This window comes from Phyllopteryx taeniolatus, chromosome 14 (genome assembly GCF_024500385.1).
Source record: "Phyllopteryx taeniolatus isolate TA_2022b chromosome 14, UOR_Ptae_1.2, whole genome shotgun sequence".
Taxonomy (NCBI): Eukaryota; Metazoa; Chordata; class Actinopteri; order Syngnathiformes; family Syngnathidae; genus Phyllopteryx; species Phyllopteryx taeniolatus.
Window position 1 is genome coordinate 12,259,786 of NC_084515.1, and position 15,346 is coordinate 12,275,131.

The window sequence follows — 15,346 nt, forward strand, 5'->3', positions numbered from 1 at the left end:
GAAATACTGTGAGCAGACACACACACCGATGTCATTATGCAACCTGCTGGCGACAATATGAATGTTAATGCGTGTTAATTCATAACAGGACTCAAACGGAGGGCGGTGGAATTGCAAATTGGGGCTGCAGGAGTGGGAAATTTACATAAAAGACAGGAAAAGTGCCATAGATAGAAAGGCACGGTCATAGACCAATAGATCCAATAAACATCAACAAAGTTATCATCCATCCATTAATTTTCTACGCCATTTGCCTTCATTTGGGTCTTGGGTGAAATGGACTCGTGGGTGAAAGGCCTTGTACACCGTGGTCGGTCTGCGCAACAAACTAGCAGCAGTTCCTCAAGTGACTAAAAGAATGACACCAGTGGCACAGTCACTTGCAAAATATGCAAGTCTATCCTCAAATATAACAAAAGCACAAGTGCTCTGAACGCCCATCCGAAAAGACATCCACTTCTTCCGCCTTCCAGTCACTCCATCCCCCAACTCAGCCAGCCAATCACAAATCACACTCAGACAACTTCATGGTCTCACAGACGGTCGGATCTTATAAAAACTCTTGCAACAATCCACGCAATACAACTGCAGGTTTGCTACAACACATCATTGCAAAGCATCCTCTAGTATTTTTCTTAATTGCATACTATGATCTTATATTATAACGAGTAGCGACCCTGCAGTTGTGTCGTTCAACCCCTAGTGGAGAGGTTACTAGGGTCAGGTCAGAGAGACGGACACTTTATTAATCCCGTAAGTGTTGTCCGGCTGTGGCTTAAAAATGGCAAATTTTCGCCCGGCCTACCTATCAAGTCATGGGCGGAGAAACTCAGTATGGGGGGCGGTCTGATGTAAAGTAGGCGAAATGTGATGTCAAACTTAATTGTATCTAGTGGAATACTTCACTTTTTCCACAGGTCTCAAGTCAAGCAAAAATATTGTCTCAATTGTGTCCGCCAATCAATAATTGATGTCAACATAGCGCTCTTGGGAAGTTTGATCATGTCCCTGCGAGATCCGATGGCGGCGCGTGTACCTTCTCGATGGATTCCAGCGTCTCCGTGTACTTCTCCTCCGTCTGCTTGATCTCGGAGAGGCAGCAGCTGCGAACATCTGACATCTCGACCTGCTTCTGGAAATAAACGAGTCTCGCTGTGAATCTTAACGAAGGGATAAAAAGTACTTTCAGCAAGCTTCTAATACAGTGATACAGTATAGTCATTGTGTGTGTGTGTGTACCTGCTGCTCGGTCCTCATGAGGTCTTCATAAATCTCTCCGCCTACATAGTCTTCTTCCAGGCTGTACACCGCTGCATACAAATCCTCCTCATTCTCCAAAGCATTTTCACTATGACCCACACAAAACCAATCCTTATGATTTTAATTTGGTAGTATTACGCTGGATTGTTTTTGAAAATTCAGCCCCAAAAGCCAGATTCACTTTGGAACACGAAATTTGTAGACCCAAGAAAAAGGTCTCAAGAAGCAATGCGTGTAAAGACACAGGAAGTCTGCCATTTTGGTACAAAGCGCCCATTTTAGGGTGCTTTTGGTGAAAATGTAATAAATGTTTTTAAAATCTAGCCCCAAAAGAAAGGTTTACTTTGGAACGTGAAATTTGGTAGGCATGTCTATCATGAGTAGACCTAAAAAAAAAGTCTCAACAAGTCATGCCTGAAAAGACACAGGACAGCTGCCATTTTGGTTCGAAGTGACCATTTTAGGGTCATTTTGGTCAACATTTACACTTGTTAGTATACCTGAATGTTTTGTAATGCCAGCCCCTAAAGCAAGTATCAGTAAGAAACGTGAAATTTGGTAGGCATGTCTATCATGAGTAGACCTACAAAAAAGTCTCAAGAAGCAAAAAAGGTAGGTTGCCATTTTTGTTCAAAGTGCCCATTTTGGGGTGATTTTGATGAACATTTACGCTAGGTAGTATTCCTGGAATTTTTGGGAAAATCCAGCCCCCAAAGCGAGTTTTAATTTGCAACAAGAAATTTGGTAGATATGTCTATTATGAGCAGACCCACAGAAAAGTCACAGGAAGTCTGCCATTTTAGTTGGAAGGAGCCTTTTAAAGGCCATTTCAGTGAAATTTTAAATTTGGTCACATTGGCTGGATTTGTTTTTTTTGTTTTTTTTTAATTCAACCCCTGAAGCCATATTTACTTAGCAACATGAAATTTGGTGGGCATGTCTATCTTAAGTAGACGCACTGAAAAGTCTCAAGAAGCCATGCACGAAAAGACATGGCGAGTCGGCCATTTTGGTTAGGGTCATTTCAGCCATTTCCAGGGGTCCATCAAAGACGTACTTGTCCTAGAGATATTATTACCAAATGTGAGCTACAAATACCAGACACATAGATAACGCTAAATTCCAAGTGATTACAGGTTTTGTAATTGTGCGAGTCTGATGTCTCGCTATAAAACACAAAACTAAATCAAGCTGCACAAGGTCAGAGACCCTGACAAAACTTGTGTGAGGAAGGTCCAACCACGAAGTAGTTCGTGTGCGCCCCCTACTGGCATAACTGGCCATAAAGAAGCATTAAACATTCCGGTGAGCCGTCGGTAGCCCACCCCCACTGATCGAGAGTTTTTAATAGGTATGTCATGCAAACTCATTCATTTCCTTTGATAATAGCAGATAAACACAGCAGAGCCCCGGAGAGCCGAGATGATGGGCCGAGCCGGTTCTGACACGCGCTGACATAATTATGTTCTATCAACAGCAGTAATGGACCCTCAGAGAGAGAGCCGGGAGACGCCTCATACATACTCAATCAGGTCTTCCAGGTGATTGTAAATATCCTCGTCCTTTAGACTCTCCTCTGTGGGGAAAGGCCTGAAAATGACAAAGAAAACGTTCAAGGCAATGGGAAAAGTTTTTTCCATCAACTATGTGAGAAGCAGGTTAAAATGTGTACGTGCGTTAGGATGGTGACATCCAAGCCATATGCGGTGAGGGTGTAGTAGGGAAAATGAGCGCCGGGACAACAACAACTTACTTGAATCCTCCTTGCTGTGCTATTGCTGTATACGAGAGCTTGGATAGAGTGTCCATCACCTGGTGAAACACATCAAGTATCATGTCAGAGCAGTGAGTAATACATTTCCTCCAGAACGGTGAATAAAGTTAATTCCGTTTCAGAAGCAAAAATGGTTTCTTACACTTTCTGCTCCATGTCAAGTTTCAATTTGTAAGCATATCACATTCTTGGTCCTCAAGTAACAGCTTTAAAATGTGTCAGCTTACTACAAATGGCTCATTTTGGGATTCGGATGCTGCTCAGGGGCAAATCTATTCGAGTGAGATACACCCCAAAAACCAGAAGAAAAAAAAAAACGATTTGCTTTATCACATGTAACAGAAAACTTTGACCCAGCAGTTTTTCAAAAATATCAAAACAACACTTCATTCCTTGATGGATTGTTTTTAAACGTGTTTAATACATACATTAAAGTCAAAAAACTTTATAGCTAGCAACTTTATAAGTTGGAAGAAGGACTGTTTTTTGTCACATTTTGTACTTGAAAACCACCAAACTCTTAAACCAAAGTACGGGGAAATACGTAGGCTTTCCAGTGCACTACCTGCAATACTGGGATTGTTATCATCAGTGAAAAGAACTGTTAAAGGGGGGGGGGGGGGGGGGGGGGGCAGTACAACCGTACTCTTATGTGATAAACAAGCATGCTATCAGAATCAGAATCAGAATCATCTTTATTTGCCAAGTATGTCCAAAACACACAAGAAATTTGTCTCCGGTAGTTGGAGCCGCTCTAGTACAACAGACAGTCAACTTACAGAACACTTTGGAGACATAAAGACATTGACAAAAAACAATTGTGCAAAAAGATGCAGAGTTCTCTAGCACTTAGAGCACTTCGAATGACTAATATCGCAATAGTCCGGTGCAATGAACATTGTGCAAAGGGCGCTGAGACTTCAAGGAGTGTATGCGGTTTAAAGTGACGAGTAGTGCGATAATCTGGGACAATGGCTGTGCAAATGTTACGGATACTCCTCAATCAGTGTGCAAATGGAGCAGATGCTACTCTGGCATGAGTGGCCAGTATATGCAAATAGTGCAGCATGGCGAGACAACTACAGCGAGTGCACGAGTAATACATAATTGGCCCCACAGAAATGTGACAACGAACTCAAGTCAAAAAATTGCCAGCTTGTTGTAATGGAATTATAGGTTAGCTGTTTAAGAAGCTGATTGCAAGAGGGAAGAAGCTGTTGGAATGTCTACTAGTTCTAGTTTGCATTGATCGGTAGCGCCTACCTGAGGGAAGGAGCTGGAAGAGCTGGTGACCGGGGTAGGGAGGGTCCGAGAGGATTTTGCACGCCCTTGTCTTAGTTCTGGCAGCGTGCAAGTCCTCAAGGGTGGGTAGGGGGGGTACCGACAATCCTTTCAGCAGTTTTGATTGTCCGTTGCAGTCGGAGTTTGTCCTTTTTTGTAGCAGCACCAAACCAGACTGTGATGGAAGAACACAGGACTGATTCGATGACCGCTGTGTAGAACTGTCTCAGCAGCTCCGGTGGCAGGCCGTGCTTTCTCAGAAGCCGCAGGAAGTACATCCTCTGCTGGGCCTTTTTGAGGACGGAGTTGATGTTGGTCGCCCACTTCAGGTCCTGGGAGATTGTAATTCCCAGGAACTTGAAGGTCTCGACGGTTGACACAAGGCAGCTGGACAACGTGAGGGGCAGCTGTGGCGAAGGATGCCTCCTGAAGTCCACGATCATCTCTACAGTCTTGAGCGTGTTCAGCTCCAGGTTGTGTCGGCCGCACCACAGCTCCAGCCGCTCCGCTTCCTGTCGATATGCAGACTCGTCACCGTCCTTGATGAGGCCGATGACTGTGGTGTCATCTGCAAACTTCAGGAGTTTGACAGTCGGGTTCGCTGAGGTGCAGTCATTCGTGTAGAGAGAGAAGAGCAGCGGAGAGAGGACACAACCTTGGGGCGCCCCAGTGGTGATGCTGCGTGTGGATGAGGTGGCCTCCCCCAGCCTCACCTGCTGTGTCCTGCCCGTCAGAAAGCTGTAAATCCACTGGCAAATGGCAGGTGAGACGCTGAGCTGGAGAAGCTTGGATGAAAGGAGTTCAGGGATGATGGTGTTGAACGCTGAGCTGAAGTCCACGAACAGGATCCTCTCGTAAGGTCCCTGCACTGTCGAGGTGTTCTAGGATGAAGTGCAGTCCCATGTTGACTGCATCATCCGCAGATCTGTTCGCTTGGTAGGCAAACTGCAGGGGGTCCAGCAGGGGACCTGTGACACTCTTGAGGTGGTCCAGCACGAGACGTTCAAAGGACTTCATGACCACAGATGTCAAAGCGACAGGCCTGTAGTCATTCAGACCCGAGATTGCAGGTTTCTTGGGGACTGGAATGATGGTGGAGCGTTTGAAACAGGATGGAACTTCGCACATTTCCAGAGATCTGTTGAAGATCTGAGTGAAGACTGGAGCGAGCTGGTCCGCGCAGACTTTGAGGCAGGATGGGGACACGTGGTCCGGGCCTGCCGCTTTGTTAATCTTTTGTTGTTTGAAGATGCGTCTCACATCCTGTTCATGGATGGTTAACGCAGACGTCAGAGGTGTGATTGTGGTCGCGAGTGCGGCCGGGTGGGTCTGTGGTGTGAAACTGTCCTTTTCAAATCTGCAGTAGAAGGTATTCAAGTCGTTGGCTAGTGTCCTATTGATCTCACCTTGGGGGGATCGTCGCTTGTAATTAGTCAGCGATTGGAATGCATGCCAGACTGATTTAGAGTCGTTTGCGCTAAACTTATTTTCCAACTTTGCTGTATAGATCCTCTTTGCAATGTTAATTTCTTTAGTCAGCTGGTTTCTAGCTCGATTATACAGGGCCCTGTCCCCGCTCTGATATGCGTCCTCCTTAGCTCGGCGAAGCTGCTTAAGTTTAGCAGTGAACCACGGCTTATTGTTGTTGAATGTGCGAAATGATTTTGTTGGTACACAGACCTCTTCACAGAAACTGATATAGGATGTGACAGTGTCCGTATATTCATCCAGGCTGCCAGCTGAATTTTCAAAGACACTCCAGTCTGTGCAGTCTAAACAGCTTTGAAGTTCCATCTTGGCTTCATTTGTCCACTTTTTGACTGTTTTCACTGTAGGCTTCGCACATTTAAGTTCTTGCCTGTACGTCGGTATTAAGTGAATTAAGCAGTGATCAGACGAGCCCAGGGCTGCACGAGGTATAGCACGGTATGCGTTTTTTACCGTAGTGTAGCAGTGGTCTAAAGTATTATTTTCCCTGGTAGGACAGTCGATGTGCTGCTTGTATTTAGGGAGTTCGTGGTTGAGTTTAGCTTTGTTAAAGTCCCCGAGAATAATGAGGGGTGAGTCGGGCTGTTTTTTTTCAATTTCGTTGAGTTGATCGGCGAGCGTTAGCAATGCGGCGTTCGTGTTAGCTTGAGGCGTTATATAGACTCCAGCCAGTATGAATGATGCGAACTCACGTGGCGAGTAGAATGGTTCACAGTTTAAGAATATCAAGGGAATTAGCAAGATTTCATGCAAATAAATGCATTTCGCTTCGTAATATTTTTAACATTTGTATATTTCAAGGGGTGTTGAATGAATGAATGACCCTGACCCCAAAAATAAAATAAAATAAAATAAAATTTCAAATGTAAATATTGATGGTGATAACAGCATAATAGTGATTTGTTTTTGTTTTGTTTTGTATAATAGTATGTTGCAGCAGGAGTTTGTGCGCTTCGCCATGCTATTGTGAAATAGTCCAATTGTTGTTGTTTTTTTATAAGGATGCACCAATAGCACGGTTTTTCAGACCAATTACGAGTACAAGTACTTACATTTGAGTGCTCGCCAATGCTTCCTAATGCCATTACATCTTGCAATTGTGATGAAAATGTTTTATTCATAAAATATTGTTCAGAAAAACAAAACCTTTCTTGAACATGGCATTAGATTGTGCAAGTTTCGAGTAACAATTTTTACCTTAAAATGTCTTCACACAGCTAACAAAGGTATCTGTCAGGCTGCTAAACTGGTATCGGTGTGTGTAGTATCGGAGTATTTTTTTCAAGTGTGAGTATGAGTACTTAAGTACAGTATCCACAGTACAGTATAGTAATTTAATATGGTGCTTATTTTGATAATATTTACTATGCTAATTATTACAAATAATAATTTGTAAAAAACGATTATTGTACTACGTTAAAATATTTTCTTTTTACTTTTGCGAAAAATCGGAATTTGAAACATTTTGAACAATGTTATATTATATATTATAAATGTTACTTTATTGTATTTTTTTTTCATCATGACTGTTTTTTGGTACCAATTTACCAAATAGGATCCCTTAATTTTGGTACAATTTCCAACTAAAACATCACAGAAATTAGTAGGATTTCATGCACAAAAAACACAGTTGCTTAGTAAAACAATATTGTTTGGGGGCTGTAGAGTGAATTAATTAACCTAACCCTCAATAACAGTTTAAATATATATATATATATATATATATATATATATATATATATATATATATTATAATTCACACGACACAGCAACTTCAATAATTAATATTAGCATCAATTTTCGAAAAAGTCAACACGTAGCATTCGAAAACAAAATTAACCGGAGTCTGTCTCACGGTTTCTTCTTCTGGTAAATTTCTAAAAAAAAAGGCTCTCAAACTTTGAAGAAACGAAGAGCTGAGTTGAAGAGGCGGTTAATGAGGTTTACGTTTAACAGGCTGTCTGCATGCAGCTTCCTGTGTGAATACTGGTGTAGCTTCTTGTCCACCAGGTGCACTTGCAGTGTGTCCTCTTTGCGGTGTGACACTCATTAAATACAGAGGGTGGGATTGGGGAGGCGCATCTCCCCTGTGAAGTGAGAAAATGTCATTTACCAGCAATTTGAATGAACTTCTTCTCAAGGCCATCGCTGTGTCCACAAAAGTATTGGGACACATCCCTTAATGGATTATTCATCAATGAAAGGGTTGGTTTGGAGTAGTAAGAATAGTAGTAATAGTGTCACTATCAGTGATGTTGGTGGACGGTAGAAATAGTAGTACTAGTAGTAGTAGGTGGAGGTAGTGGTGAAGCAGCATTTAGCTGTTATGCGCCACATAAATGGGATAAACTGCCAACAGAAGTGAAGTCAGCCCCCTGGTGTGAATGTTTTTAAACCTGGACAATGTAACAATTTTTTTTTTCACCCAAGCCACTACTAGTACTACTATGCTGATCAGCTCCTCTAACATCTTGCCTCATTTTTCAGTATTTGATTTTTATATATTTGGCGAATGCCCGATTCACTTCCCGCGCTAGCCCACTTGGTGGCGCACAGAGAATGACGTAGCACAAACTACGGCAGGGAAATGACGCGTTTAACGCGTCTAGGGGCGGAGCGTGACCCGTTGTCTTTTGTAAACAAAAAAAAATGTTTAAATAAAAATCACTAAAAATACAGAATTGTAAATAGTAATACAATAATTGTGTAAACGGAAACCATAATAATAATAACTGCCACAAACAACCAAAATCTCTTTCCAAGGACCCCTTAGCTGCCCAACGAGGTGCCTCATGTAAAACTCACACACCGAAAAATACATGCACAAACGCAGTAATAATAGGGAATGACTCCATTTTATGGCAAGACACAAAGCTGTAATGGTTATGTAGGAGTGTAGTAGTAGTATTCGTAGTAGTAGTTGTTGTTGTTGCAGTTGTAGCAGTACAAGTACTAGTAGTAGTAGTAGGAGTAAGGAATGTAGATTGTACAGTAGTAGTAATAGTAGCAGCAGTAGTGATAGTCATATAAATTGTAGTAGTAGTGTAGGCACTAGTAGTAGTAGTAAATAGCAAAAAGTAGTAAAGGCTGTAAAAGTGGTAGTGTAGAGTAGTAGTAGTGATAGTATTATTATTATATTTGTAGGAGAAGGAGTTGTTATAGTCAGAGAAGTTATCATGTTCTTTGAATTCTGAATGAAAACTAGTGTGCTCCAAATGTTTTGCCTCACGAGTAACATGTACAGTAGTTGTTTCATACTAGTGTGCCAGAATTGTCCTACTAGTGAGGACAAAGAGCGTACTAGAACATGGACCTTAACCTGGAAATCAAGGGTATTAAATAAATGCTCAAAAGCAATTTGAGCACTTATTTGCAGTGCAAGAGTTTTCGTTCATGTTGTCCTACCAGTGTGTAGAAATGTCATACAGTAAAAAATAAAATATTTTTTTTTAAAACAGTTATTGCAATGTGTACTAGCATTGGACCTTAAACTGGACATCAAGCATTACAAATAAATACTCAAATGGCTTGCCGTACATTAGTAGTATGTGGTGGTAGAAGTAGCTGGAATAGCTGTAGCAGTAATAGTAGTAGTTATAGTGTAGGAGTGTTGTAATAGTAGTAATAGTGGTAATAGCAGTAGTTAGTTAGTAACAGAATGAAGCATGTTTTTCAGTGGTCAGTGTAATGTAGGTTAGTCATGTTTGTTATCAGTGTTGTAATGCTGCATCTTCTCGTCCTCCAGTTGGCACCAGTGACAAAAAGTGGATTATCCTGACTCGGATTTTTCGCATCTTCCCTTCTGGAGACCAAATAAAAACATTTCCACTTCTTCAAGTTGTAAACAAGGAGGGCTGGATCTCATCCATCCACGATGTACATGACACACTGAATGGTGACAGTGTTGTTGATGCCTTGCCAGAAGGTTGTTTGACTGAGATTATACAGTCCTGTACAAGATGCCTGGTACAGTTCATATTTGCAATGTGTGGGATTATCAGATTAAGTGGAAGCTTCTTTGGACCTCATTTCAACTGAAAGAAAATAGTTTGTACGGGAACCACATGCTATAGCATTCAGCGTTAAAAGCCGTGACTACGCTTTGGAGATACTGTACATGCCGTTCGGTGGTCATATAAAAAAATAAAAATCTTAATGTCACCTTTCCGAAGTCGCGCACGTCAAACAGGTCAAAGGCGTCGAACAGGTCGCTTTTCTTTATGCCAAACACGTCGCAGCAGCACGTCAGGAAGGTGCGTATGTTCTTCAAGCACATGAACTGTAACGGTGAAAACCAGGAGATTAAAAAAAATAAAAAATTAAAGATTTTTTAAAAAACACACAATAAAATGGTGAAATCCCAAACTTGTTGACTCCATTTTCTGATATGACAAAAGTGTTCAGAGTTCAGTGCAGAGAATCAAAGTTTAATAAAGAGGCTACATCATAGAAATTAAATAGAAAAATATCAAATGTGCTGCATGTAATAAATGACGTCGTCCACGTGACACCATCATAGCACCAATAGTATATTTGTACACACATTTTGATTCCAGTGTCTCCAGTGAGGCAATGTCAGTACTAGTGAAGCAATCTCGAATAAACGGCTTGCCATAGTTGCGCGCATGTTTGGACTCGTACAAAGAAAAGTGCCAGCGTTGCGCGTACGCAGCGCACTGAAAACAGCACCGGAGGGCGGCTTGTTTGTCCCACAATACTGCGCTCCATTGACCCTGATGCCACGCTCTCCACGCAGGGAGCTAGCGGGTCAGCAGGTCACCGTGAAAGGGGGCCGCGCAGGTTTGCTTTTTTTTGTTTTCTGACCTACAGCTGCGAGCTATCCTACTGTTTTGCCATCACAGTCTAGTGGGTACACACAATAGGGCCGCACTAAAAACCTTGCCGCGGCGTCCATTTAACTGACCACACTTCACGTCATCTCCTGACAAGTTAATTATCGCACAAATGCACATATCCCATTTAACACGGCCGGCTCATAGGAAGTACAAAAATCCCTCGCTAAATTGCGGTTCGTTTAGTGCTGGTTCAGTGTATCGCAGATTTATTACACATCTCTCAGTATCTTACCCATTTAAAACACAAGCCACAGTCAGAGTTTTAATAAATAAATTCAAAACCACCAACCTTAGCCCAATGAATTCGCTAATGTACACACTCATAACAATATTGACAGGAACAAATGCAAGTAAAGAGCAACGTTTAGCTTGATATTCTACAACTACAGTACTGTAGTTAGAAAAAAATACTTCACCGCAATGAAATCTGGTTACCCATAATGCTTTTTGCTGACTAAATTGCCAGGACCGTCAGTGTGAGGAATGGTGCAAACAGTTTAATCAGGAAATCTCCTGTTCACACCATGTCTCCAAGGGCCGTTGTGGATGGTGACCTCAAGTGTTCAAATAAAATACCTGCAGCTCTCTCTGCAGTGCAGTTTCACAAATTAGCATTGAAATACAGAAATGAAACTTGTGGATTTATGTAGTCATATAATAAATCATTTGGTTTCTACTTGGTCTCTACGTGGTTCTGGAACACAACCCCTGCGACAAATGAGGATTGACTCTTTAAGAGATTTTATGAGCTCCCTCCAAACTGGTGGATCAAAGTCAGGATGTTATCAGCACCCACTGAGAGGCCGCAGGACAAAGTAGAAGGGATCCAATTGAAAAACTGGGCATTTAAAGAGAACAACAACAACATTATACTTTAAGTCACATTATTGACATTTAGGATTTTGACTTGTTAAAGCCAACACATAATGCGAAATGCCATAGTTGGGCTAAAAAATAACATCTATGTGGCGGCATTATGACGTTTTAATAAACGGATATTTGAACACAAACATTGCTCCAACACATGAAGACAGACAATATAAAAATACTCGAGGGGATATACTGTATTCTCCAAAAAACAACTAATATTAATGCAGATTGCTGAGTCACTTACAGTCGTTGAATGAAACTTTTATGTCTACATAACTGTAGTATATTATACGGTGGCCAATACCAGCTTTTTATTTGACTTTTTTTTTTTTTTTTGGTTTTCTTCCAATATATCAATTATCATGCAAACAATGACAGCATGATAATATCAGTAACATTGGAAAATTTTCACGATCATGTATTATACAGTATTTGGGCGTCTTAAAAAAAAGCAGCCTGTGATGCTTGTCATAGTATCGTATCATTTCTAAGTTTCATAGTTCCTGAGACATCATGTGTCCTATAATTTCCATGTATTGTATATTAATTATTGCGCTGTGATACTATGATATTGGTGGAAAAATACTGCAATACCATATTGTAATTGTACCGTAACGATACAACTCGATCATACATATTTTGTCTTTCTTCCAATATATCTATTATTGCGCAAGTGCTATGCACTACGCAAGTGCTGTGATATCATATATTTTCCAGAATTGATACAACTGCATCATACACATTTTTATTAATCGAATCATAGTTTTCTTGCAATATATCAATTATCGAGCAATCACTGCATCGTGACACTAGTGATATCGTTGGGAAGAACTGCAACAATATCAGATCGTATCATACAGTATCAATATAACTGGATTGTGTATATCATGTCATGGCTTCTTGCAATCGCTGCAACATGGTACTATTCAATATTGTTAGAAAAATATCACAGTATCATATTTTATTTTAAATTTTACTTTAAAAATACATTGCAGAATTTTCGCACATAATTTGTCATATTGCAGGACTTTGAGTGTATGCTGCAATTTTTTTTGTGTGTGGTAAATGAAAACAAAACGACTTCAAAAAGTAATTAAAGCACATATTACATGGAACAAAATGTACATAGTGTACAGTACTACTGTGCATTGCCGTATGTTTAAGAGTTTAAAAGGTGTTTAAGAGTATAGGAAGTGTTTATAAGAGGAGTGTGGGGAAGATTAATAAGAGTCTGGGGAGGTTCATTAAGCTTTAAAATATGTCGGAGGGGGTGGCCGCTACTTGGCGGATTTCATCTATTGCGGGGTGGCCTGGAAACGAACCCTCGCGATAAACGGCGAATTACTGGATTTTATCATACCGTATGCATAGATATGAATGGTTTTCTTTTCGATTACTGTGCAATAGCTGTATCGTGATACTATCGATCTTGTCTGTGAAATACGTTGATAATAACAGCGTTCTTGTTTCTATGGAGACCAAAGTTTTGGCGCTATAATGAAGTGGGCCGCTGTGTTGGTACCTGGGACATCTGCGGCCTGAGGTTGATGTGTTTCAGGTCGATACTGCGCGGCCTGAGGTTGTTGAGCAGCTGGCAAAGCAGCACGCCGTCGCGGAGCGTCTGCGCCAGGTCGAACACTTGCGCCGTGTCCGCCGTGACGCGATGGTTGACCGGCAGCACCTTGCAGCCGATGAGCCACGCGGCGCACTGCCTCCAGTACTCCATGACGGACGGACGGAAGAAAAAAAAAAGACAAAGTTTACACGCAGAAAGAAAAGCGGCGCATGACGACAGCCGGTTCGCTCGCAGCGGCGCAAGTGGAAGGAGGAAACGCACGACAGGCGCAATTTAAGTGATGTGGGTCAAAAGTGGGCAAAGCTTTCCCCCTCCCCGTTCCTCCGTCTTCAAGTGATATTTCCACGGAGGTGGTCGTCTCTCTCCGGGAAGACCAAAAATACTATATATGACAAGCTATACATACTATAAGAAAATTTGCTTGTATTAATTATTCATATTTGTTGTATTTACTTACTCACTCTTTTTTTAACAGGACTGTTTATGCTTCATTTACAGTATGTGTGGATGTTATGGCAATAAATGGAAACAAATAAACCATAGGTTTGGCTTAAAGGAATGAAAACATTTGTACATAGGTACATTTTATATATTTAACATTTTGTTTGTTTAAAAAAAAGACTTCAATCATGTGCCTCTCTCTCATCTACAAAGAATAACGGATTTTATGTATTTTTTGTTTTAATTTTTTAACTAAAATGTTACATTTTAATTAACAATGTCAACAGTTAAAAAAATAAATTTTTAGTTTACAGTAAAAAAAAGTGAATTGTTTTTATTTTAATAATGTTTATTTGTAATTTACATGGCACGGTGGGCGACTGGTTAGAGCGTCAGCCTCACAGTTCTGAGGACCCGGGTTCAATCCCCGCCCCCCCCCCCTGTGTGGAGTTTACATGTTCTCCCCGTGCCTGCGTGGGTTTTCTCCGGGCACTCCGGTTTCCTCCCACATCCCAAAAACATGCATGAATTGGAGACTCTAAATTGCCCGTAGGCATGACTGTGAGTGCGAATGGTTGTTTGTTTCTATGTGCCCTGCGATTGGCTGGCAACCAGTTCAGGGTGTACCCCGCCTCCTGCCCGATGACGGCTGGGATAGGCTCCAGCACGCCCGCGACCCTAGTGAGGAGAAGCGGCTCAGAAAATGGATGGATGGATGGATGGATAGTACAACTGCAAAACAACAACAAAAACAACTCTTGCATCAAATCAATTGAAAGCAGACTTTTTCAAACGCACGGAAACACCTTGATCTGACCATGTTCAACCCTGACTAATAACCACGTCACGTGTAATGATTGACACGCAGACGGGCCAGTAACGCTCAAGCAAAAATATGCACAAGTTCCTCTCAGAATTCTTAACCCATTATTTACCCTTACACATATTTGAGAGTGAGATAAAACTTGAGTTCCTGTAAGCATGCAGGAAAGAAAGAGAGTTCCCCATGCGGTGGGATCATTAAGACCCTGACATAAACACAGGAAGGAAGCCATCTTGTCTTAAACCGGATGTTTTAGTATTTACATCGGAATGAATGACCATTACAGTCCGTGCAGTTATTTCCCGTTCACACAACTATTCGAGAAAGGTTAATTATTTGGTGTTTGCTATTTTCGTCTCCTGGTCAAACCAGATTTTATTTTTGTAGAGAGAAAAAAAATGATGCTTAACACACCCCACCCCAGAGGACAATCTTCCAGAACAACCTTTTAGAGACAGCTGACAATCCCTGTTTATAATTTTTTATTTTTATTTTTTTAGTCCAAGATGCATTGCCAGAGAATATATCAACGCTAGGAGACATTGCTCCCTCCTGTTTACGATGCTTCTCCTCCAACCGCGAGGAGCTACTGCCGTTTATCACCTCGGCGAAGAATGCATCCAAGAGGAGATATGCAGAAGGCTTAAGTGAAGAGAGGACTAAACGGGACAAGAGATTTGAACCTTCCATAGATCAGTATGGGGAATGTGGCTTGGTACACACAAAGACAATCACTGGGGAACACCATTTTTTTTTTTGCGTTAGGTCTGACAGCTATTTTTTACTCATTTTTGGGTGCGGAATCAAATCTCAGTTTTTCTCTATCACGTCAACTTTTTGAACAAAGTGAGAACAAAGTGGAACAAAGGAAATATATGTATACCTAAGTAAATAAAACATAGGTATACATATACATACATACCATACACAGATGGAATAGTTACACGCGGTTAAGCATACCGTTTTACAATGGTATG

At 41.3% G+C, this 15,346-nt stretch overlaps 1 protein-coding gene across 5 annotated transcripts in view; it reads right to left on the reverse strand.

Moving 5' to 3' along the window:
- The window catches only part of LOC133488730 (guanine nucleotide exchange factor VAV3-like), a 51,094-nt gene that overhangs the window by 33,168 nt on the left and 2,580 nt on the right, over window positions 1–15,346 (reverse strand). For 3 of the 5 annotated variants that reach the window (XM_061796976.1, XM_061796978.1, XM_061796977.1), the window contains exons 2-8: window positions 13,052–13,249; window positions 9,966–10,082; window positions 3,014–3,072; window positions 2,785–2,850; window positions 1,240–1,348; window positions 1,037–1,132; window positions 1–6 (exon numbers count right to left, since the gene is read on the reverse strand). The exon at window positions 1–6 is cut by the window's left edge and continues 63 nt beyond it. In XM_061796976.1, coding sequence (XP_061652960.1) covers window positions 1–6; window positions 1,037–1,132; window positions 1,240–1,348; window positions 2,785–2,850; window positions 3,014–3,072; window positions 9,966–10,082; window positions 13,052–13,249 — 651 coding nt within the window. Of the gene's footprint in view, window positions 7–1,036; window positions 1,133–1,239; window positions 1,349–2,784; window positions 2,851–3,013; window positions 3,073–9,965; window positions 10,083–13,051; window positions 13,256–15,346 lie in introns of those variants that run through there. The other 2 variants (XM_061796980.1, XM_061796979.1) reach the window with 1 other exon arrangement.